This window comes from Tenrec ecaudatus, chromosome 2 (genome assembly GCF_050624435.1).
Source record: "Tenrec ecaudatus isolate mTenEca1 chromosome 2, mTenEca1.hap1, whole genome shotgun sequence".
Lineage (NCBI taxonomy): Eukaryota > Metazoa > Chordata > Mammalia > Afrosoricida > Tenrecidae > Tenrec > Tenrec ecaudatus.
In genome coordinates, this window is record NC_134531.1 from 219,101,364 (window position 1) to 219,126,955 (window position 25,592).

Sequence of the window (25,592 nt, forward strand, 5' to 3'; positions counted from 1 at the left end):
CGGTGTGCGGGAGTGCAGGGACTGCGAAATCAAAACCTCTTTGATGCACTCGGCTTGGTTTAAAGCGCTTTTCGGAACTCTTACTTTAAAATAAAAAAAACGAACAAACATGACTATGTTGTTGGGGCCCACGGATCCGCCCTGCTTCTTCTGGGATCAGGCAGTGGGGAGGACCCAGAGCTGGCAATCCGAAGGTTGTGGAACAGGGGGGAAGCTTCGGGCGGACGCCAGCCAGGGAGCGTCCAGTCCAGAGGAGGGGCGAGGCGGTGTCAGGGGGAAGACAGCCCGGCGAGGGGCGGGGCGCATTCCGCCGTGAGGAGGGGGCGGGGCCGGCTCCGGGCCTCGCTCTGGGGCGGGGCGGGGCTTTCCCTCAGCAGGCGCGGCGTCAGTAGCGCGCATGCGCGCGCAGGATGGGGGACAGCGCGCATGCGCGTTGGCGGAGGAAGCGGCCGTGCGACGGATCCAGAGGGCGTCCCCCTGATTGACCCAGAACGTGGGTCCTCGAACTGGGAGGACAGGAGGCGGGTGTAGTGGCACTCGGTCACGTCAGCTGAAGACGGCTTTCGCTCGCGTTCATGTTAGGCGTTACGTTTGAGGTCCATGTGCTCCGACCCACCTACGGCCGCTGCTTTCCCGGAGGCGGGATCGTGACCCGGAGGTGAGCCGGAAGGACTCCTGTGGGCGGGGTCTTTCCCGTCGTCCAGGTAACGAGAGCGGACTCGTGTTGAACCGTTCATTATTTTAAGAAGTGCTGGGGCAGGGAATGTGCAGATGTGCTTTATACAATTGATGTATGTATATGTATGGATTGTGATAAGAGCTGTATGAGCCCCTAATAAAATGTAAAAAAAGAAAAGAGGAGAAAAAAATGATTAGGGCAAAGAATGTACAGATGTGCTTTATACAGTTGATGTATGTATCTGTATGGATTGTGATAAGAGTTGTATGAGCCCCTAATAAAATGTTTAAAAAAAAAGAAGTGCAGGGTAGAAAGGAGAGCTGAGTTCACATTGTATTCCTCATGAGTTCTGGTATTCTGTGCACAGCAGTAACGTCACATCATTTGGAAACCGTTCATTTAGTGAATTTTGGCTTAATAAGGTGCGCTGGGGTCATGCGGTTAAAATACATGTATGGGCTAATCATATTTATCTAAGGAACAACTTGAGAGGATGCAAAAAGAACATCACCACCACCACCTCCTTCTCATTTCTCCTTCCCACAGATAACCAGCCCCTGTTAGCATGTGTTTTTTTAAATCGTTTTGTTAGGGGCTCATACAACTCTTATCACAATCCACATTTGTAAAATTCATTACCCTCATCATTCGCAATACATTTGCTCTCCACCTAAGCCCCTGGCATCAGTTCCTCATTTCCCCCCACCTCCTGTTAGCATGTTTTTGAAACCTTTTATTTTCTAAGCCCTCCTATCTCTTAGGTGTATATCATAAGCACAAAACCATGTAATATACATCATACTGGAGCGTTGGAGTTTTTGGGTTGCGATGTTTTACATTTCCAAGAAAGAAGCCTGTAGAAACGAGTAGTCAGATTTTATGATCACATCTTTGTGTTTTGGATCTCATTCTCACCCAAATTTGTGGCAGAATCCTGGTGTCCAAGAAGTCCCACTATTTACCGCATACCTAAAGGGACTTTCCCCAAGGCCGTCTAGCTAATGGTGGCATGCTTGCTGACTACTCTTAAAGAATGCGTTTGTCTACACCCAGTCCATCTCCTCTGACCATGGTCTAAGGATGGGAATGGCTTTGCTATCAGACAGCATTGTGAAGTTGATTATGGCAGAATCAGGTCAAAATGTAACACCCGATCACTTGTTATCCCTTTTGACCCATTTTAAATTTGCTCGTTTTTTTTTTCTGCTTTCTCGAGTGTTTTCTCAATTTTACTTGGTTGTCATTACTAGTTTTGTGTTTTTTGTATGTTTTTCTGCATATGAAATCTAGGATAGGTAAACTATATAGATAGTAACTGAGTTAACAATTGCCTAGGGACAGGGCAAGGGCAGTTGCCGGGACATGGGGAGTTAATAACAGTGATTATACAAAAGAATGTTTTAAAATTAATTCTGGTGGTGATTGCACAGCTCTCTTGAATATAATTTGAGCTATTGAATTGTATGCTATTAGAGCTTAAAAATGATTACTAAAATGATTAAAAGCAAATACCCGTGTCTAAGTACAGTTAAGCTGGTGCTTAGTAAACGATTAGCATTGAGATATGTAAGTCAGTAAATTGCATGTTTCTAAAATCAATTACGAGGCTTTCCAGCATTTCGTAGGTATTCAAGAGTTTTCATAGGGCTGTTTCAAAGAGACCAATGTAGTGGGCATTCAGTTACTGTACAGGAGGTCAGCTCTTAGCATATTGTGTAAACCTTACCTATACAGGGAATCTTTAGAGACACAGTTTGCTGAATAATATGTATTTGTATATTGTAATCCTTATAGGTGCATAAGGGAAAAATGCTTTTCTCCTTAAACGGAAGCCCCGCTTTTAGAATGCAGAAGGGAAGAGGGAGAACAAGCCGGATCCGAAGACGAAAGCTCTTACGATGTTCTGTATCAAGAGGAGGTATATTCCTTTGGTGCTCAAGGTGGTAAAAGGCATTCTTTGGCCGATTGGTGTTTGCTGAGACACGCAGCTGCCTTCAGAAGCATGGGAACGATGTCGAGTGGCTGGATCATACTCATCTAGTGGCTTTATTTTTAACTTTTAAAGAAACCCTCAAACCAGTTTTTCAGAGTACTTGTGCCGGTTTCCATTCCCACCAACAGTTCCCAACAGTTCCAGTTCCTCTGGATTTCCCCCAACACTTGTTATTGCCTGTCCTTTGACATCGTCCTGGTGGATGTGAGCGTGCCTGCGGGGTGCTAACCTGCAGGGGGTTGGTTCAAACCCACTGAGTGGCACTGCGGGGGAAAGTGTGGTACCTGCTTCAGTAAAGATGACAGCCATGGAGCAGGTCCCCTCCGTAACACGAGGCCGAGGCCACGATGAGCTACTTTACATTATTCTTTTTGAATGATTGCTTCTACTTCATAACATCTTTACCTGAGACGGTTCTTCAGAGATTCTCAAAAGATAGTGACCTGACTATACAGTGAGTTCAATATGGGTTCTCTAGGGAAGCAAAATCAGTAAAGTGTACGTACAAGGAGTTCATGAAAAAATGTGAGTTTTGAGATATTGGAGCTTCTCCACAAACTTTTTGAAGTTCCTGTAAACACAAAAGGAGAAGGGCAAGGAAGAAATAGATATATTCATCTGGAAGAAATAGTTCTTATAGCTGTGGAGGCCGGGAAGTTGCAGCTCTGTGGCTCCGGCAGCAGGCTGGTGGCTTCTTCTGAAGCCACCATTGGCAGGTCAGATGACAGACTGTTGGCCCACGGGGGTTACAGAAGTGTGTGCATCCTGAAGTTGGCAGGTCAGACAGCGGGCTACTGGTTTAAGTCCCAAGAACTGGAGGTAAGATGATGATGAACCAGGTGGTGCAGAATTCAGAACAAGAGGGGAAAGCCTTCCAGATTATCCATATATCTCTATCGATTGTATTTGGGTCACCCACAGCCCTTGCCCCAAGAAAACTCTGTACATCTATTAAGAATGTGATTTGAGTAGGGTGGGACTTGAATAAGGGCAGAACTTCAGCCTCTTGTGAGACTGACTAAAGATACACAGCACACGGGTCCTGCCTCATTAACGTAGGGGATTTGTAACATAAAGTGGAGGATGAATACATCAGATCACAAAGAGGAGAGTCGAGTCAGCTCACAGACTGCGGGATAGCCACACAGTATTGGAGTCATGGCCTAGCCAGGTTGATGCATTCCACTAACCCTCACAATTGCTGTTTGTTCTCTTGACTAGTGAAGGAGAGCCACAAGTCTGAATTTATAGAGTTGCGGAAGTGGCTGAAGGATAGGAAGTTTGAAGATACAAGTTTAACTCCTGCTCGTTTTCCAGGTAAAGTTTGGAATTTGACTCTCATGAACACCTCACATGAGAGATGGGCGGACACAGGCTACGGGGAAACAGCGCTGAGTTTCAGGAGGACCCCACTCTCTGGGTGCCCAGCTTAGTGTTGTATGTTAGGTTGCCTGCCTCGGAACGGTAATGTTTGTTACTCATCGAGTTCTAAAAAGGAATGAAAGTTGCTTGTCAGGAGTGAATGAGCAGTGCCTGAGGCCTGCTGACTTCATGGGTTCTACTTGGCGTCAGAAGGACAGGTTTATGGTGAAGAAACAGGAATTGGCATATGGTTAGATTGCATGTCAGAAACACATCACCTGTCTGTAATGTGGAGCAGGATAGTTTCCCATTTGAAGAGAGCAGAGAACTCTCCCAAGTCCTAACTCCACCTTCATGGCTTTGGACGTGCCAAAGATAAATGGTTTGGCTGTGATCACAGCCTACTGCTTGTATTTTGGAAGCAGGGAACCTCCCTTGTGAGCCTTACAGATTTACAGTTTTTAATTAGTGTATGATAGGCGGGGACTTTTTTGGGATTCTGAAGTCTGAGGAATTACTCTTGGGAGTTGGGGGGAGGAAAGGCAAGGCTTTCATGTGGTGAGTGGTATTTTGTCTTAGGGCTCTCTGCTTTGGAACTGAATCTGTCAGTCCCAAAAGCGTGGGCTAAATCCAGGCCTCCCCGGTGGATTAGGGTAGCAGAGATTTGAAGGCAATAAGTGAGGCTTTTTGCTCCTGTAAAGATCTACAGCCTTGGAAATCCAGTTCCTATAGCATTGCGTGTGGAGAGAAATTTTTATGTAAACTGGCACCTGAGTCTTTAAAAAAAAATTTCCATAGAAAAAATTTTCCCATTAGTCATTGATTCTAAGGGATCTGGCCCTCAGGGATTATTAACTCCACTGTGGGATTCATAGAATTAGTGAAATATGTTCATAAAACCAAAACCACTTGTTGGAATAACCAGTATGCCCCTGGTCAGGGAGACTGATGTTAGCATATCACAGTTTCAACCAACCAGCCCACTGACTCAGTTGCTCGGCAGCTCCCCCTGTCTTGAAGGGATTGACCTTTGCAGAATTTTGCTCCCTCCCAGCTGAGAGACGAAAGGTTAAGAACTCTAAATAGGCTGGTGTGTTTCGTCCATGTGGGCTTTGTTGCTTCTGAGCTTGGTGGCCACTTGTTTATCTTCAAGCCTTGAAGACCCCAGGTGTTGTATCTTTTGATAGCTGGGTACCATCAGCTTTCTTCACCACATTTGCTTATGCACACGTTTGTCTTCATTGATCGTATCAGGGAGGTGGGCACCCATTGATATGATTTTTAGTTCTTTGATGTCTGATAACTGGTCCCTTCTGCACCTTGTGGTCAGACAGGCTGGTGTGCTTCTTCCATGTGGGCTTTGTTGATGCTTCTCAACTAGATGGCCGCTTGTTTATCTTCAAGCCTTTAAGACCCCAGACGCTATATCTTTTGATAGCTGGGCACCATTAGCTTTCCTCACCACATTTGCTTATGCACATGTTTATCTTCAATAATCGTATCAGGAAGGTGGGCACCCATTGATGTGATTTTTAGTTCTTTAATGTCTAATAACTGGTCCCTTCGATACCTCGTGGTCAGCCAAGCTGGTGTATTTCTTCCATGTCAGCTTTGATGCTTCTCAGCTAGATGGCCACTTGTTTATCTTCAGGCCTTTAAGACCCAAGATGCTATATCTTTTGATAGCTGGGCACCATCAGCTTTCTTCACCACGTTTGCTTATGCACACATTTTTCTTCAGCAATCGTGTCGGAAGGTGTGCATCCTGGAATGCCAATTTAAAAGAACAAAGTGTTCTTGCATTGAGTAAGTTCTTGAGTGGAGGCCCAATGTCCATCTGCTGCCTTAGTACTTAACCTATAAATCTATGCACATAGATCTGTTTCCCTACACTCATATAAATATATATGTACATTCCAGCTGTCGAAGGGATCAGGTATCAAGCATCAAGGAACAAAAAATCATATCATTGTAAATATGGATGAGTGCAGAGGGAGATTCAAAGCCCACTGGCAGCCAACCACACACCCCTTACTGAAGGGTTATGGGGAGGAGATGAACCAGTCAGGTTGCAGGGAAGCAACGATGAAACATATAACGTTGCTCTAGTACTTAAATGTTCCCCCCGCCTACTATTATGATCCCAATTCTACCTTACAAATCTGGCTAGACCAGAGGATGTACATAGGCATAGATAGCAACTGGAAACACAGAATCCTAGACAGATGACTCCTTCAGGACCAGTAGTGACAGTGGCGATGCCTGGAGGGTGGAGAGAATGTGGGGTAGAAAGGGGGAACTGATTACAGGAATCTACATATAGCCTCCTCCCTGGGGGAGGGACAGCAGAGAAGAAGGTGGAGGGAGACATTGGACAGTGTAATATATGACAAAATAATAATAATTTATGAATGATGAAGGGTTCATGAGGTGGGGCCAATGGGGAGGGAGTGGGAAAATGAGCAGCAGATATTAAGGGCTCAAGTAGAAGGCAAATGTTTTGAGAATGATGACAACAAATGTACATATGTTCTTGACAAAATGGATGTATGTATGGATTGTGATAAGAATTGTATGAGCCCCCAATAAAATGATCTTAAAAAAAAAAGAACTCTAAATATGAAATTGAGTAAGCTCTAGGCCTCTTGTGGGCCCAGACTCCCTGTGTCTCATAGTAACCCTGCATCTGAGCATCCTCTGAGTCTGTCGCGGGAGCTGAGGTGGGGAGGGCTTAGCTTCAGCAGGGCTGACAGCAGAGCTGGGGAAGTAACTGTTGTAGTTAGACTCCCCCCAAACAGGTTCCCAAACTTATTTGAACTCCGGCCCCATTCTCATCAAAATCAAAACAAAGCAATGCTGTTTCTCTCCTAGCAATTAAGACATTTTGTACTACATTCCATACCCCAGTATAAAACAAAGGTATCTGCTTTTGCAGCCCTCTTGGATCATTTCAGTGCCCCCAGTGGGCAGTATTTTCCATTGGAAAACAGTGCCCTAAAGCTTTCCTGTGTAGGCAGCACCTAGCACTTACAGATCCTCACGGTGCTCACCCAGGTGGAAGCAGAGCTCATCTGATGGGTTACCTGAGCAGGTGGGGCGGGGAGGATGCAGTCCACAGACTTTCTTGGACATGGGGTAGGGTCTGCTGGTCCATCAATCAAAGTGCTTTCCAGTATCGTGGGTGGGGAAAGATGGGCCTGGTAGAGATAGAATTGGATCTCAGGTTGGGTGGGAATTAGAAGTAGGCCTTTTGCTTGAAGGAGGGAATCCAAGTCTGTGGGTTCTAAAGGAGGCCTGTGTCTAGCCTGTCGTGGTCTGTAGACCATCCTGTTGGTAGTTGCTGTGGACTGGGCCTTCGCATTGGTGGCCGTGCAGAGCAGAGCAACACGCTGCCCACTCCTGTGCCTTCTTCACGGTAAGTTGCAGATCGGACTTTTATATTGATTTTGTAGGGTTCTCACTGGTTGATTTTTTTTTAAGTGAATCACCAGGCCTTTCTTCCTAGTCAATATGTATTAGTCTGGAGGAATATGTATTAGTCTGGAGGAATATGTATTAGTCTGGAGGCTCCACTGAAACGTGCCCAGGGTCATAGGAACACACAAGTCTCCCCTGACAGATGGGTGGTGGCTTGACTTGAGGTGCACTGACTGGGTCTCCTATATGGAAAGCGAGAATTCAGCCACTGAACCACCAGTGCTGCCAGAGGGCAGCCCTGTAAGGACACCCACAGGGGGCCAAGGCATTTCCCAGAGTCCCTTCCTGAAGCCTTGTTTCCCCTGGGAGTCAAAGGCTGGGAGAAATGGCTTCAGTTCTCTGTAGCCTTGCTCATTCATCTATATGTTTATCAATGCACCATGGTCTCTCGGGCCTTGACTGCACGGTCAGCTTTACCCTTTTCTGTCTTTGCTTTCCTAGGTACTGGGAGAGGCCTGATGAGCAGAACACCCCTGCAGGTCAGAACGGGGTCCCCTTGAGCCCTTGGAATGCACACTCAGTTTTGCTGCTTTGTTTTGGAGTTCAGAATGTTTTGGAAAACATTGAAATGTTTAAAACACATTGTGTGTGACACATGAGGGGGCTGCAAAAAGCGTATGGAAAAAAATGGAATTAAAAAGAGTGGAGGGGGTGGGATAGAATACGGGCATGGGAGTTGATGAGTATTTGAACCTATTAAATGCAGAACTATAGTCTGAAATGTAAACCTTCTAATTCACAATCAAACATTCATTTAAAGAGAGAGAGAGCGCGCGAGCGAGCTTTTTGATACCGGTCCCAATGGCATTTCTTATTCATCTAGTGGGTGTGGTTGTGTATCGTTCTATCAGTTTTGATTAAGCTTTTTTGTATATAAGTGACAAGTCCAAAGTAACAGGACTTAAGCAGAATGGAGGTTTAGTTTGGTCTCAGGCTGGTGTGTCTATTGGAGGCCCAGGATACTTGCAGCTCTCTGTCCACGTCCCTAGAGGGTGCCCCAAACCCTCCTGTACAGGTGCTCTTAGAGCCTCAGCTTCAGACCTGGAAGATGGTGAGACAAAGGCAGACTTCCTGTAAGGAAGGGCTTCAGGGAGGGGCGTGGACCCTCAGTCAGGGAGGAGGTGGAGAGGCAGCTGGCAGTGTGACAGATCATGTGTGGGCTAAATGAGCCCAGGGAGCTGTTCTCCTGAGTGGCTATGCACAGCATGGTAATAGAGCCCTGAGCTAGCCGTGGTCTAGGAGTGAGGCCCAGCTCCGCCTCCACTGATGGGGGGACCACCTCTCTTTTCGCCTTTCTTCTTGGCTTGACCTCTTTCAGAGATACTGAGCGTGTCCTTCCCTTTTGGTTTTCTAACTCCAGGTCTTTGCACATTTCATTGTGATATTTTACTGTGTCTCCTTGAGTTGCTCTGACATTTTCTGTTGAGCTCTTTTCATCATTTCCATTTGCTTTAGCTACTCTGTGATTGAGAGCAAGTTTCAGAGTATGATTCCATTTGCTTTAGCTACTCTATGATTGAGAGCAAGTTTCAGAGTCTCTTCTGAGATCCACTTTGATCTTTCGTATCTTTTTTTTTCTCCTCCCCTCCCCACTTTCATATCTTTTTAATGACCTTTTGCTTCATGCATGGTGTTCTTGATGCCCTCAAACAGCTCATCAGGTCATTAGTGTTTAGTGGGTCAAATCTGTTATTGAGATGTTCTCAAAATCGGGTGGGATAGACTCACGATCATATTTTGACTCTCGTAGACTTGTTTTCATTTCAGTTAGCTTCAACCTGAACCTACATACCTGCAGTTGATGGTCTGTTCCACAGTCATTCCATGGCCTGGTTTTAGCTGCTGATGCTGAGCTGCTCCATCATCTCTTCCCACAGATGTGGTCAGTTTGGTTCCTGTCTTCCATGTGGAGAAGTGCCTGTGTATGGTCGCCTTTTATGTTGTGGTAAAGGGTATTTGCTATGAAGAAGGCATTGGCGTTGCAAAATTCTCTCATGTGATCTCCAGCTTCATTTCTCACCAAGGCCTTATTTCCCAACAACTGCCCTTACCTCTCTGTTTCCAACGTTTACATTCTTTTCACAAGTAATTATTAGTCCATCTTGATTGCATTGGTTGCTCAATTTCAGACCGAACATGTTGGTTCTTCAATTTGCGCATCACTAGCTTTAGTGGTAAGGGGCTTTGAGGGTCTAGTGATTACAGGTTGGACTATAATCCACTTGGTTGGCAGTTCAAAACTACCATTAGCTTTGAGGGAAAAAGACTGGACTTTCTACTTCCCTAAACAGTTATGGTCTTAGAAATCTACAAGGGGCCACTGTGTGTCAGTATTGACTTGATGGCAGCAAGTTTGGTCTTTTAAATTTTTTATTTTATTGGGGGCTCGTACAGCTCTTATCACAATCCATCCACTGTGTCAAGCACTTTTGTTGTTGTTTTTTTGGTTAGTGGTTGGTATATACATTTGCATATAGCTGTATTGACTGGATTTCATTATGTGTGCATAGATATTATCACAAACAGCATTATGTACGTGCTTCGAGATAGATCTTGCAATGGCCTTTTTGACTATGACTGCAAAGCCATTCTACTGTTGACATTATGTACAAACGAGCAATTTCTAGGCCTTAGTAATAATTTACATAAATGCAAGTGCAAATCATAGATATTCATGGAATAAATAGCCCTTTTGGGCAAATGTCATTTTAAGTCATTGAGGAAAGAGGAGAGACAATGACTCTAAGATAGGATTAAGCTAATGACAGTAGGACAGGAAAAAAACCCTCAAAGGGAAGTCATGGGATTGTGCAGCCAGAAGGGACTGCAGTTAGTAATCATCAGTTTAATTTCACCTGCCCCATGAGGAATCCGGTTAGAGAACCCCGGCGCTCTTTGCGGGCCTGAGTAGTTTTGCCAGTCTCCAATGCCAGGGTCTGAGTCCGTGGTCTCAGTGTGTTCTCTTAGTGCTGAACTTCTTTCTGGGGCCTGTGATGTTCCAGCTCAGTTCCCCGTGGCGCCCCCCCCCCACTGCACCCCCACCTCACAGTGAGAGAAAGCTAAGCTTATACAAGTGATAGAGTTAGATTCCTGCTGCGTTGGGTGGGCTGCCCTTTCATCAGTGAGCTGGCTGGTTTCAGGGAATGGAGACAGTAGGCACCTGGATTTCACTGGTTACAACCGATATTGGTGGTTTCTGCCTGTTTCTCATTGGGAGCACTCTTGGCCTAAGAAATGCAGGGGGGCGGGACAGCTGTCAAACTGTCTCCTTGCTCTTCCTTCCTTCCGGGAGAAAGGTCACCTCTGCTGCTTGTCGGGATTGTAGCCCCTGGCATTGGCGCAGCCTTGCCTGCCCTTGCTCCGCAGGAACCGGGGAGAGAGTGTTGGGGGCTGTGGGGCTGTGGCTGGGTTATAGCAGCGTGGGGTAGATAATAGTGGGGTTGGAGCCATAGTTTTACAGCACTCAGACTCACCCTTGCAGGCCATGCCGAAGCATGAGCGTCCTAACCTTGACTTTCTTTTTGGCAAGGTGGGGCAGCTGATCATTTCTGTGCCTGAGAGTTGCCTGCTCACCACGGACACGGTGATTAGGAGCTACTTAGGGGCGTCCATTACGAAGTAAGTGGTCTCGCGCGTCTGCTCCTCTGGTAGGTCTTTGTCCTCGGCTGGTGCGCCATCTGAGGGGAGGGAGGGTCAAGAGGACCCAGGGCTTTGCAGAATGAATCAGTAGCTCAGATTACTTGAAAGGCGGATTCTGTTGTGTGAAGCTTATTCTTAATTCCTTGCCAGTGGACATTTCAAGGTTTTTCCAGGCTCCTTGGAATCTGAGTTGAGTCCTGATTGATCACTTACTTGAAAGTGAAAGTTGAGGGTGATGATATGTGTAACTCACTCTCCATGGCCTTTCTGCCATCATAATCACACTGCCATCGAGCAGATTCAGGCACCTCGTGCCTCTGAGAGAGCTGCCCCTGTGGATTTCGGAGGCTGTAAATCTCTACCAGAGCAAACAGCCTCCTCTGTCTTCCACAGAGCAACTGGCAGGTGTGAATCGCTGACCTTGCAGTTCGCAGTCTAATGCGTAAGTAACCGACTACACTACCAGGCTCCTTGCTGTCATAGTAGACCTCAACAAGTTATTTTACCCTTACTCGTACTTGCTTGAATTCTTCAAAAGGAGGGCTGTCGAATTTATCAAAGACTTAGTTTTACTTAGCACACAGGGAGGGAGGCCAGGCTGAGAGTAGAGAAGTATTTTCTGTTACCTGTTCTGGTGGGCCTTGATTTTTGATGTTTTCAGCCAACAGAGTGAGTGAGATCCGTAACACAAGGATTTCTTTATAAATCTTGAGGGCTAAGAGATTGTTTCATGTTTTAATCTGAAGATAAGTTCTGGATTGTTTTTCTCCTCTGGCATATATATATTTTTTTTTTTTGGTAAGAAGGCTGACATAACCTTGTAAGAGGGGATACCCCGATAACCAGAATTTCCCCAAAGGTATGTATTTAAATTAAAAGAAAATTTTTTTTTACAAAACAACCTATCACCTTGAAAGTGCTCTCTGTTACACTTAATACATTTGTCAAATCTGCGATTCCACTCTTGGAAACATTTCCCAAACTCATCTGTTTGAACGGCTGACAGCACCTCCCTCATTTTTTTTCACCTCTCCTACATTGTCAAATCTCTGTCATGTCCCTCTTCATTCCTGGAAACAAGAATTTGCATGGAGCAAGGTCAGGTGAGTTAGGTGCGTGGGGCAAGAGAGGCATGCAGTTTTCTGTCAAAAAGTGTCGTATTGAGATGGCAGTGTGAGCAGGTGCATTTTTGTGGTGGCAAAACCAGTCCCCTTTCTGCCACCAAGCAGGCCTTTTCAGTTGCACACAGTTACGCTATCTTTTCCGAACCTCTAAATAGAAAGCTTGATTGGCAGTCTGACTTGATGGAACGAACTCCAAATGCATTATCCCCCTAACATCAGAAAAACAAATGAGCATTTTTTTTTTGGGCGGGGGAACCTCTTCATAAACTTGAGTAAAGGTAAGGATGCTCTTATGATGCAGATTCTGTCATACTCTGAAATTTTGCATAGAACGTCTGCCGCATACAAATCCAGACATTGAAGCATCTCCTAAATAGTTTCATGCCGACCTGATGCAAAGGGCTTAAGTGGAGAGCAAATGCTTTGAGAATGATTGGGGCGGGGAATGTATGGATGTGCTTTATACAATTGATGTATGTATATGTATGGATTGTGATAAGAGTTGTATGAGTCCCTAATAAAATGTAAAAAAAGAAAAGGGGAAAAAAAAGAAAGAAAAGAAAATGGTTAGGGCAACGAATGTACAGATGTGCTTTATACAATTGATGTATGTATATGTATGGACTGTGATAAGAGTTGTATGAGCCCCTAATAAAACGTTTAAAAAAAAAACACCAAAAAAAAAATAGTTTCATGCCACAGACTTTTATTGGTAACCATGCAAACACATAAAAGTACTGCAGTATGTGATTTGAAATCAAGCAAACTTAGAAATAAGCACTTGAAGTGTAACAAGTATATAAGGAGCATATTTAGCTTTTGGTCTAGGTATGGACACCCAGCTGAACTCTCTGGGATGATGGGACTGTCTTACTTACTGTATATTGGTCAGTATAATAGCCGCCAGTCACGTGTAGCTGTTGAGCACTTGGTATGTGGCTTGTATCCTGAGAAATGAATTTTAAATATTGCTTAATTTCTGCCAGTTAAAATGGATGTAGCTTCATGTAGCTCATTGCTAGGTCCCTTGGTGCTGCAAATGGATTGTGTTCATCTACTAACCTGAAGGTTGTAGTTTGGAACTCAGCTAGTGGTGCCCCGGGAGAAAGGCCTGACAACCTATTTCTGTAACAGTTACAGCCAAGGGCATCTTATGGAGGGAGCAATTCTATTCTTTAATGCATGGGGGTACCCTGAGTCAGAATCCACTTGGCACAGTATGGCAGGGTGTGGTTTTGTCTTGGGTTCGCTGTGGCACCTGTGTTGTTCCACGCCGTTCCACCACTTGTGTATTCTCATCTGATTGATGAAAGTGAATTTGTCGCATAAATGTTCAAACTGGGAAACCAGGAAGCAGAGAGGTTTCTTGTAAGCAGACTTGGAATGGGTCCCGTGGCTATTAGTAGGCCGCTCGAGGGGGTGTGAGCCATAGAATGAAGGGCAGCTTCAGGGCTCCATTTGTAAACGTGGGGAGATTGACAGCTGGAGCATAATCCCTCCAGTGCAGAACAAATCAGTGTACCCACACCCACACACGTTTCACTTAGTCCCTAACTTGAGTGACGGTGTTGGCCTTCAACCTGTTTAATGTTACCAGGTGGAAGCCGCCTCCATCTCCTCTGCTGGCTCTCTGCACCTTCCTCGTTTCTGAAAAGCATGCCGGGGACCGGTCTCCCTGGAAGCCTTACCTGGACACGCTACCTGAGGCCTACACTTGCCCTGTTTGTTTGGAGCCGGAAGTGGTGAATCTTCTCCCCAGGACTTTAATAACAAGGGCTCGAGAGCAGAGGAGCCGTGTTGGGGAGTTTTTTACGTCCTCCAGAGACTTTTTCTCCTCCCTGCAGCCTCTCTTCTCTGAGGCAGTTGAGAGCATCTTCACCTACAGCGCCTTTCTGTGGGCCTGGTGCACGGTTAACACCAGAGCTGTGTACCTGAGTCAGCGGCGACATGGGTGCCTCTCCATGGAGCCAGATACGTGTGCCCTGGCCCCGTTCCTGGACCTGCTGAATCACAGTCCAGACGTCCAGGTGAGCAGGTTTGGCTTGGACAGGAGGACTCACAGCAGGGAGCACTGGCTGTACTGTGAGCAAGAGCAGGCACAGACGGCCCTCCGGGTGCTTCCGGCTCTTCTGACGCAGTCTCCTTCCTGGCATCCTTTATCTTTCCCCTGCTCCTCTGCCCGTCTCTGCAGATCTCTACTCTCTGTGCCACTGTGCCCCCACATGGCAGTCTTCTTTCTCCTCTCATAACCGGGCTGCAGCACGCTTGCTTTCTGGTCCCGTCTCCTTTTGCCCCGGGAGCCATCTCTTGTTAGACTCGCTCCTTCCCCGACTAGGGTCTGAACTCTTCCGAGGAGGGGACTTTGCTGGGCTCCTCTGGGTGACTCCATCGCCCAGCCCAATAGCCCAATACATGATGATGTGCAGGCAGGTCATCCCGAGGGGACCGCTCACGTGCTGGGCTGGGAAACAGCTGCTGTGAAGTGTGTGCTCTGCGAGGGGAGACTGCCCAGATGAAGCAGTTGGTAGGCTGGGAAGGCAAACCGCGCTGGAGTGGCTTTATGGCGATGTGCTCTCCGTCCTCCAGATGAGCCACTTACCCAGGTCGTGCTAACTCCTGTGATTAAATGGGCCCCTCTGACAGGGGCACCCTGGGTAAACCGCCTTCCACAAAATTTAGCCACAGTCGGAGAAGCCCTACTGGAATTATTGTGCCCATTTGCTTTTGTGAGCCGGCCTTCCAGAAATAAAACGCCGGTGAGGTGCGCGATAAGCTGGACAAGGGCAGGGAAGCATCACGGCACGAGTCCCAGTAGGGTTGTAATCTTTAGATGACTACTTTTTCTGGGAGCCTAGTAGACGCTCTGTATGTTTCCACGTGGGTGATGATACTCAGGGAAAAGACTTGGCCATGAAGACAGACTCCCCTGTGGAGGCAGTCACTGGGCCCCTTTGCTTCAGCCCTTTGCAGGCTGGGGCACCGTGTGGAAGATGTGTGGGGCACACGAGGTCAAGGCCTGGCTCCAGGGCAAAGGAGGAGCTGTATCTCGCTCACCCTTTGACACCCTCGGGCTCCTTGTGGACCACATGGCTGCGACCTCATGCTATTGCCACCCTCTTTACTGTCCCTCTTCCTCCAGCTCCTCCAGTGACCAAACAAACCAAGACTTGCCGCTGTGCTGCACCCGGCATGTAGTTAGCTCGTGCGCTAGAGAGAAAGGGCAGGAGGGTCCTGCTGTGCTTTCTTAGGCCTGGGTTGTCTACTGTATTTTTGTAGAAAGGAGACGGAAGTTAGAGGGAGGGTGGTGGTGACAAAGTACCTGTAAGGGAGATGCTGTGTAAAAGGTCTAGGACATCAGGACTTGTCAGTCCTCAGTACAGGACACACTCCCTGGGGCTGTGGGTTTAGTTAGGCCCCAAACTGGTGATTTTATTGTTTATGGTTGGGGGTGGAGGGTGGCAAATGATGGCCTTCAGACATTTGCCTCAAGGCTCTGAGATAAGAATGGCTTTTACCTTTTTAAAGAATTGTGACAAAACAAGCAACCAAACCAAACCAGAACCAAGGATCAGCCTGAGAGAGTGAGGGGCTATAACTGGCAAAACCTAAACAATGTGTTCTGTACATTATAGAAGAAAATTTCAGGCCCTGGGTCAAAGCACAGTTGGGTTTGTGTCCTGAAACTCGAACCTGTTGTGTAGTCTGTAAAGCAGTTTTCCCAGAGAGCCCCTTGTACTGGGATGTGCTAGGAGTACCTCGAGCTTCGACTCCCCCTTGGTTCGGGAGCAGTCAGGCCTTTTCTGTGTGTTACCCTTAGTAACCGACAGCCTGTGAGACACCGCTGCTGCCCGGTCCATTCTGACTTAGAGGGACCCGATAGCACAGATTAGGGCTGCTCGACAGATTTTCAAGCCTGCTCTCTGTGGAAGCAGACTGCCTCATCTTTCTCCTGCGGATTTGCCGGTGTGTTCGAACTGCTGACCCTTTGGCTTGCCGCACAGCACTTTCCCACTGTGCCACCAAGGCGCCTCGTAATAGCAACCACACTCCACACTGACTGCCATTGAGCTGATGCTGACTCATAGTGACCCTGTAGGACCTGCCCCTGTGATTTTCCCAGACTACCTCTCTACAGGAATAAAACCCCATCTTTTCCCCTTTGGAGCAGCTGGTGGTTTTGAGCTGCTGAAAATGTAGTTAGCAGCCCAACACATAGCCACGACACTACCCGAGTTCCTCTGCAATAGCAACAGGGCTCTAGAACCCATGACTTAGCAGCCACTATCACGCTGCTCAAAAGCTGAGGCAGCCCTGGGACATTTTTTCTTCATTAGTTTCAGATGTGGTTCAGTTCATTGAGCATTGCAAAGCTACGTCTGGCTGAAAGTCATCTGACAGCCAGCTCTTCATTTTTACACAAACAGGATCTTAAGTTTTCTTCTTTTGTAGGTAAAAGCAGCATTTAATGAGGAAACGCGCTGTTATGAAATCCGAGCGGCTTCCAGATGTAAGAAACATGAAGAGGTGTTCATCTGCTATGGCCCCCATGACAACCACCGCCTGCTTCTGGAATACGGTTTTGTTTCACCCCGGAATCCTCATGCCTGTGTGTATGTCTCACGAGGTAAGAATCAACTTTGGTTTTCTCACAAAAACAACGTTTCCCCTCTCTAGAGATGTGCTTATTTTAAGTTTTAATAAAATTAAATCCTAAAGCATCCATGCCAGTTGCTGTGGGGTCACCTCCAGGTCATGGGGGCCCCTTGTGTATACAGCTGTGCTCTCTGGGGTCCTCACTAGCTGATTTTTTAATAAGTGCATCACCAGGCCTTTCTTCCGAGGCACATCTGGGTGGACTTGACCCTCCAGCCTTTGGGTTACCAGTTGGATGCTTAACTGTTTTCACCATCAGGAACTCCCAAGGCACATATATGCATCGTTTATCTTCTAGGTAGATCTGGTGGTGCTATTTGGTAAGTGTTGGACTGCTAACCGTAAGGTCTGCAGTTCAAACCTACTAGCTGCTGCGTAGGAGACAGTCGAGGCTATCTGCTCCTGTAAAGATGTACCACCTGGGAAAGCTGTATAGGGTAGCTGTGAGTCAGACTCAGCTTGATGATGGTGGATTTTTGGTTTGGAGGCAGGCTGACTGAAATTTCAGTGTTGAAGTGAAAATAGGAAGTTTGAATAATAGAGAGGATAAGAAACGAGGAAGACTTTTGATATTAGAAGACAGAATAGAAGAGAAGAAAAAGTGTTAAAGACTTAACTATGAATAGGTGGAAGGAAATGGAAAGTTGCGTACAAAACATGTCACTGTCCCTCAAGTTGGGGTGAGATTACCGCTAGGTGTGGAAGGCCTCCATCTTTATGGGGGAGCAGGTGGCCAGGCCTTCACGGAGGCACGGGGTGGATTCAGGCCACCAGCCTTCTGGTTAGCAGCCCAGCACTGGACCATTGTATCACTGGGGCTCACTGTCACTGGCAATAAAACAGGGTTAGCAATCAACAAATCAAGAGATTAAAAATACATATTAATACCTTAAGTAAAATATACAAAATGTTATTAAGACTCTACCAGGAGGTGGTTATGCCTTGGACTGCTAACCATAAAGTCAGCAGTTCAAAACCACCAGCTGCCCTGAGGGAGAAAGAGAGGACTTTCTATTCCCATCAAGAGTTACAGTCTTGGAAACCCATAGTGTCGCTGAGTCTGTACCCCCTTGATGTCAGGAGTTTGGAGTTTGGGCTGAGGACCCTTGGAAGGAGCCTCGGTGGCATTGTGGTTAAGGTGCTCCACTGCCAGTCAGAAGGCTGGCAGATAGAACCCCTGAGAGACGCCGTGGTGGGAGAAAGATGCGGCCCCGTGCTTCCATAAAGATTACCGCAGTTCAAGCAGATGAGCACACTCAGACTCACCGCCACTGATCCGAGTGCTGTCGTTCTCTGTGCGGTGAAAAGGATTGCCGTGCCTTGGAATCAGCCTGACCCCAACAGGTGGGGGTGTTTGGGGTTTTAGCAGCCCTGGGCAGGACAGATGGTTAGGTGCTTGATGATGGTTTGATCTACCTAGAGGTGCCTGGGACGAAATGCTGGCGGTGTGCTGTGAGAGGTCACATCTCTGAAAACCCCATTGGTGCAGTGTTCCTCATGTATCCAGAAGCCTCTGGGAGCTGGGTCTGCAGCTCGCAGCATGCTGACTGCGGAGCATCCGTTGCATAGTGCTGGCTTTCGGAGTTTAAGGCCGGGATGGACTGTTGATCTCATTTATATTTTTTGCAGTGTGTTAACTAGTCATCCCCATGGGTATTACTATCTGAAAATTAGTAACTTAGCTATTAAATTTGTAGTGTAAAATTGTCAAGTATTAGAGACACTGTCGAAGACAGATTTTTCTCTTCCTAAAGTAAACAGACCTCTAGGATAAGAAGAAATGGCCAGACATGGCACAAGTCTGTAATTTGGCAAGAAGCCTGCAGTGTTAATATGAGCTCTTGTGGAAATAGAAGCGTGGGGAAGGTCATTGTACTGCATCCTATGTTGCTTTGCAAAAGCAAAAGCAGAAAAGCAAAATTGGGGCCTTGTTAGTTCTCTCAGAAAATTAGCTCCAAGGCTTTCTATTTTCAGACTCCCTACCACTTTAATAGGGTTGGCTATGAAATGTTCCGGAGCATTGGTGGCACTGTGGCCTAGGTGTAGGGTTGCCACCTGTCAGGTCAGCAGTTCAAGCCCACCAGCCACCCTGAGGGGGAAAGATGAGGCTGACTGCTTCCGTAAAGATTTAGAACCTCATAAGCTCTATAGAGTTGCTATGAGTTAGAATTTCCTTGATGGTAACGCTTTTTAAAATGTTCATTTGTAAAATTAAGTTGAGCAAAATTTACACATTCTTTTTGTTTTTAAAAACTGTTAAACCAACATAGGGTTATAGGAAGAAAATTTAAAAAGATAAAAGCCTTCATTTTCTTGTCCCTCAGCTGCTGCCCAGCTGACTGTGGCTCATGACCTCTGGGCCCTGCCTGTCGTGACTGACGGCATGCTTAATGCCGCCCACTTTGCATTTTGAGGGCCTTCCAGCTGGTGGGGCTCAGCATGCAGCACCTGATAGGGCCACATTCTGTTGTGACCCACAGCGTTTTCATTGGCTGAACGTCCGAAGTAGATGGCCAGGCCTTTCTCTGTAGTCTTAGTTTGGAAGTTCTGCTGAAACCTGTCCACCACTGATGACTCATACTGGTGCATCACTAACCCAATTAGATTTGTTTATTTTTTCATTATTCACTTCTAGTTTGCTATGGTTGCAGTCACTAAGGTTCTGACTTGTTCAAGTTCCGACTTCTAAAGTACTTGAATATTATTTCTCTTTCCCTAAGTGGCGCCAACAGTTAATATGCTTGGCTGCTAACATAATGGTCGGTGATTTCAGTTCACCGAAATGCACCTCGGAAGAGATTCCTAGTGACTTCCAGAAAATCAACCATTGAAAATCCAGTAAGCACACTCCCATTGAAACATACACAGGGGCACCATGAGTACAGATGAACACCAGGTGACTGGTTTTTGCTTTGGCTGGTTTATGGTTTCCCCACAGCTGTGCTAATATCTGAATTATCTGTTGTACTTGGTTAATTTGCATGATCTGAGGCGGTGATGCTTTGTTCTTCTACAGCTTGGAACTTAGAACTTTCCAAGATTGGAATCATGGCCTTGTAGCATTGGACCTGGACTAGAAGAGTAGACAGTTTTGAGTCACTTGTTGGGAAGAGTAAGGAGTCCAGTGTGCTGTCCATTGCGCCACAGAGCCCAGCTTGAGTAGACAGTTTTTAGTGGTGCCTTGATCAAACTGTTGACACGCCTTGATTGCTAATGGGAAGGACAGTGAGTTGAGAAGTGACATTCCCTCTGCTGTCTGATTATACACTGTGCCTTAGTCTGATCTGTGTTTGTTTTTAAATTATAGATATACTTGTTAAATATCTTCCATCAACAGATAAGCAGATGAGCAAAAAGATTTCCATTTTAAAGGACCATGGCTTTCTAGAGTAAGTTGTTTCTCTCTCTCAAAGTGACTTCATGAGGAGTGAGGGCTCGGGCTTTGCAGGTGCACTACCTCGTGACTAGCGGTGGTGGGATTCGGGCCCCACGTACTAGATGAGGTCAGCATGTGCTTCTGGAGAGCACAGAGGGAGGGCGCTTTCAACACACTTATCTGGGCTGGGCATACGGTAGCAACTTGAGAGGTAAGTCATTACACCTGATACTGATTGTGTGTCTAGCTTGTGGCCAGAAGGGACGGCAGTGGGCTAGTGTAGGACGAGGCTGACCCTCGGGATCGGTCCTGGTCCCTGGAAGCCTGAGCATTGATGCAGGCACTTGAGGGGGCGAGCAACAGTTTGATTCCACACCAAATGGAGTACACGGGCTCTTAGCCTCTGTCTCCCGCATGCTCTGCACAAAGTGAAGTTGGGAGCCATGCAGCAATAGTGGGAAGACAGCGAAACTGTGGTAGCTGCCAGGGGTTTGCGCCCTGGATGGATTAATCCAGACTCGGCTCCTTCATCTCACTGTGAGCGTCATGCAAGGCCTCCCCTTCTTGTAACCCTCCCCAAAGTTTAACCCCTTCACAAAATTAATTACAGAATAGTTCCCTGTTCCTTAAAAACAAAAGCAAAAATATGTCGGGAATTTTCCGTATCGGGCTCTATTATTTCTTGTAGACTTTTTCTTTTTGACCAGGGCCGAAGGTTACATTTGTTTATGGCCTCTTTAAAAAACAGCAGGTGGCTTCCCAGCTGTGTGTAAAGTATTTGCTGCTGTTTTAAAAACACTTTTGTAAATTTTAGGAATTTGACATTTGGATGGGATGGACCGTCTTGGAGGTTACTCACGGCTCTCAAGTTGTTGTGTCTGGAGGCTGGAGAATTGTAAGTTTCACATGTGTTGCTCAGGAGCTGTAGTGAACAGTCTGGGTGTAACTTGGGGCGTGTTTGAGGGAAAAAGAATACCCCCTGCATTGTACCCACCTGCATTATACCCACCTGCATTATACCCACCTGCATTATACCCACCTGCATTATACCCACCTGCATTATACCCACCTGCTTTATACCCACCTGTATTATACCCACCTGTATTATACCCACCTGTGTTATACCCACCTGCGTTATACCCACCTGCGTTATACCCACCTGCGTTATACCCACCTGCGTTATACCCACCTGCGTTATACCCACCTGCGTTATACCCACCTGCGTTATACCCACCTGCGTTATACCCACCTGCGTTATACCCACCTGCGTTATACCCACCTGCGTTATACCCACCTGCGTTATACCCACCTGCGTTATACCCCCTGCATTATACCCACCTGCATTATACCCACCTGCATTATACCCACCTGTATTAGGGTAGCTGCTGCTTCATGTCGCTTGTCCATAGAGGGGTGGTTTTTGTCCTTAGGGTTTGACTATTTCTAGGACTGTAGCTTCAGGTCAGACTCCTCCCCAGTATTCCTGGGAGGCTATTGTGAGCCTGTGGGTCCCGTGCATGGTGCCTCCTTCCCTTGGGCCACATCTTCCTGGCAACTGCCCAAGTGCAGATGAGAAAAAAACGGTCCCTAGAGAGGACCTTCTGGAGATGATGAACCCCCAGGCGTGTGGGAGGACTAAGTAGAACAGTGCTTCTAAAGAGCACTCAGTCCAGTCCCCAGAGGCCATTGCGGTCAACACTCGGTAACACCTGCCATTGATCGTGCTCTTCGCTTATGATGGGATATCCCCTACTGGCAGGGCAGTGGAAGAATGCCTCCCTGGTCCCAAGACCAGGGCACATGTGTTTATTCTCAGCAGATGCTATGTTTTATCTAACTAATTATGCTTCCTTCTTTTTCTTAACTTGGCTAGACAACGCGGAGGTAAATTTGTGGTCCATGGAAAAGTTCAGCATCTTAAGGCATGAGTTTGTCACTGGGCTCTTACTTAGGCTCACTGCCTTTTTCTTCCTTGCCTTTGCCTTATGCCCCGCCCTCCTTCATTCTTGGGTGTTTTCTGTTCTTGTGTGTCAGCTTTTTAAACCCTTTGTAGAAATAGAGATAAGTGATTTGTAGGCATTTCACCTAGAATTAAGTCACTGGATATTGCCTGAAGGTCAACCTTGGGCTTCTTCTCCTGAGTTGCTCTTACTGCCTGGAGTGACTGGGGCAGAAAAAGCCCGGGCTTGGGAGCCTGTGTGTTTGAATGCTGTGCCAGCCTCTCCCTAGCTCTGCCTCTGAGAGGAACTCCTCTGACTTTCCTGGTTCTCAGTTCTTGCAAGTCTAATGAGGATTGCTATCTTTGCAAGGTAACTGTAATGATTAAGTGCATAGTGATATATGAGGGGGCTTCAAAAAAGTTCATGGAAAAGTGGAATTTCTCTATAAACGTTTTAAAGCCGCCCCTCCCCCCCAATGCAAGTGAGGGCACACTGCCTGGCACACAGTAGTGTCCTTCTTGTCTGAGAACTCACTTACTCCTGAAGTTTCAGCCATCCCACAAATGCTCAAGATCTCCAAGACATTAGTCCCTGATATATCCTATGGTATTTTCTGTACCCTCATATGCATGTGAAAGTTGGGCATTGAGTAAAGATTGAGGGGTAGAGGCATTTGAACTGCAGTGCTGAGAAGAATACTGAAAGTGCCATAGACTTCCAAAAGGACAAGCAAATCCATCTTGGAAGAAGTACAGTCAGGGTGGTCCTTAGAAGCAAGGATAGCAAGACCTCTTCTTGTGAACTTTGGGCATATTGTCAGGAGAGACCATGCCTGGAGAAGGGCATCGTGCGTGGTAAAGTAGAGATGCAGTGAGAAAGAGGAAGGCCCAGAATGGAGTGGGTTGACACAGTGGCTGCGACCTTGGACTCAAATGTATGAACAATTGTGAGGATGGCGCAGGACCAGGGGGTGTTTGGTTCTATGTGCATAGCCTTGCTCCGAGTCATGACCCACTGGCTGGCACCTAACAACAAAAACAATGGCGTCATCACCATTCTCCTCCTCCTGTGGGCTGATGTGCCTTTCTGTCCGGTTTCTTTATACCATTTCTTGTGTTCATCTGCTACAGCCCTGTCTGCCTGTGTCTTCTAGGCCAGCGCCCACGTCTGCCTCTCTGTGTGCAGACCTGCTCTCGGTCCCCTTCTCCCAGGCTCGTGCTTCTTCTTACTGTGTTGACTGGGTCTAGGCTCCGGCTGCCCAGCCCAAACACACCTAAGCTCTTCTGCCTGCAGTAAATTGCCCCTGCTCTGCCCATGACGGGGCAATGGTTAAGTAGTTTCAATATGGTCATCTGGTTCTGTGAACATTGCAGCCAAGAACGTGGCTTTCCTCTGTGGGGTCACCAGGAGTTGAAATAGACTTATTAGTGCTTAACAGTGATCACTCTGTTGAGGCACTTAATTTTCTACCAGTTTCTGTAGTTTAAAATTGGAATGACTTGTACATCAAGCAAGACTTGGCACACAGATTTACCCTCCCAAATGTAAAGGGGGCTCTGTTCAGTTTTTTAAAATTTTTATTAAGGTTAGAGCCCTGGTGACAGATTCTACATTGGGTTGCTAATCCCAAGGTCAGCAGTTCCAAACTACCAGATGGGCTTTCCCCTCTTGTAAAGATTTACTGCCTCGGCATTCTGCCCTATAGTGTCTGTATGAGTCTGATGGGTTCGATGACTGAGTTTTGTTTTGTTTTAGTCACTTGAGAGGAGGAAGCTCTGCTGTCCCAGGCCTTCCTGCTGAGGGCACCCCTTCCTGCTGCCTGCGCATGCCCCTGGCTGGTGGGTGACTCTATTTATAGGCCAGACACAGGATTGTGATGATTGGAAAAGTCATTCTCTGCCTGCCAAGAGTGCCTGGTCCCCTTGCTCTTTATTCTCCCAGGCTCCTTCCCACCCTGCTGCCTGCCACGCCTCCCTTGTCTCCCTCTCCTGCTGCAGCGACAGGGAGATTAGAGCTTTCCGCCTGCAGAGGGCGCCTTAAGAAGTACGTGTGTGCTCTGTTGGAGTGGCAGAGCCGTCTTTATTTTTTGGGGGCCTGATACGGTTTTCTTGTTGAACATTCTAATTCTAGGACATGCTGGAAAAAAGTACTTCTTGGTGAAATGATTTCAGATACAAATGAGAACGCAAGTTTGGACATAACCCGGAAAATATGCTCTTATTTTATAGAGGAGTCTAATGCTGTGCTTCAAAAGGTATGTTTCTAGAATGTTATGTTCCTTTATTAAATACTTTAAGAAGTTCTATACACCTCTAAGAGCACTCTTTAGTGTCACAAATAAATGAAATCATAGGTAGAAATAGAAATCAAATAGGAATAAGAATCACAGAGATCATAGAAATAGAAATCAAATAGAAATACGTGGAATCAGAGAAATCATGAATCAAATTGTAAATAGATATAATCATTTATTATTTTTATTGAAATTATGTCTACACTTTAAAAAAATTCATTTTATTGGGGGCTTGTACAACTCTTACCACAATCCATACATCCATCCATTGTGTCAAGCACATTTGTACATTTGTCGCCATCGTCATTCTCAACAACACTTGTTTTCTACTTGAGCCCTTGGTATCTGCTCCTCATTTTACCCCTCCCTCCCTGCCATCCCCTCCCTCTTGAATCTTGATAATTTATAAATTATTATTATTTCATGCCTACACCTTTTAATAGGTAAAGATGATTGCATGACATTTTGAGAATGGATTTTCAAGTGTGATTTCTCATTTTTATTTTTATTTAGGAAATGTTTTAATTCAGAGAGACTTGTATGGAAACTTACATGGAGACACTGCTGAGATTAGTAAAATAATCTTACCCTAACTTTCAGGTTTCTCACATGAAGGATGAAGAAGTCGCTCTGACCAACCAGCTGACTTTGGTAGAAACTCTGTGGGCTGAAGAACTAAAGATTCTCCAGGCCTCAGCCACCATTCTTGGCTCGCCTAACTGCGCCCTGGCACACATGACCCCTTCCTCTGGTGGGGTGCCTTCTTAAGTGGTGTGAACACTTTTCACTGCCGTGTACTGAATTAAATTCATTTATGTAGTCATTTGCAGTTGATACATGGCTTCTAGTCTACTTGATCAAATCTATTCCTTTGTGCTTTTCCACGTAAACTGAACTTTGCCGAATCTCTGTGGTGAGCATTCCTAGGAGAGGATGGCATGCCTGCAGGTTCTGAGTGCTGGACAGGTGCTGTGAAGGTGGATCTGGCATTCAGTGGTCTGTTCAGAGCTCTTCAAAATGAACCACGGCCCAAGGAATTACACACTGAACTCTAAT

At 46.4% G+C, this 25,592-nt stretch overlaps 1 protein-coding gene across 4 annotated transcripts; it reads left to right on the forward strand.

Annotated features, from left to right (window-relative positions):
* Window positions 1–420: 420 nt before the first annotated feature.
* SETD4 (SET domain containing 4) lies at window positions 421–25,368 on the forward strand. 4 transcript variants are annotated; one of them, XM_075542322.1, is made up of 11 exons: window positions 421–704; window positions 2,474–2,597; window positions 3,894–3,989; window positions 7,953–7,990; window positions 11,041–11,129; window positions 13,872–14,301; window positions 16,724–16,898; window positions 20,235–20,316; window positions 21,118–21,198; window positions 24,374–24,497; window positions 25,137–25,368. In XM_075542322.1, exons 2-11 carry the CDS (start codon window positions 2,489–2,491, stop codon window positions 25,302–25,304), a joined length of 1,392 nt encoding a protein of 463 aa, XP_075398437.1. In that variant the 5' UTR covers window positions 421–704; window positions 2,474–2,488; the 3' UTR covers window positions 25,305–25,368. The 4 variants fall into 4 exon arrangements, with proteins under 4 accessions (XP_075398437.1, XP_075398439.1, XP_075398438.1 ...); XM_075542324.1 differs by having other exon boundaries at window positions 3,899–3,989; XM_075542323.1 differs by having other exon boundaries at window positions 421–658.
* The last annotated feature ends 224 nt before the right edge of the window (window positions 25,369–25,592 follow it).

What these genes read in the sequence shown, in the direction of transcription:
- SETD4 (XM_075542322.1), top strand. Translation starts at nt 2,489, where the DNA reads ATGCTTTTCTCCTTAAACGGAAGCCCCGCTTTTAGAATGCAGAAGGGA. An exon ending in ATGTTCTGTATCAAGAGGAG is followed by an intron (nt 2,598 to 3,893) that starts GTATATTCCTTT and finishes TCTCTTGACTAG; the next exon opens with TGAAGGAGAGCCACAAGTCT. An exon ending in CTGTGTGTATGTCTCACGAG is followed by an intron (nt 16,899 to 20,234) that starts GTAAGAATCAAC and finishes TTTAAATTATAG; the next exon opens with ATATACTTGTTAAATATCTT.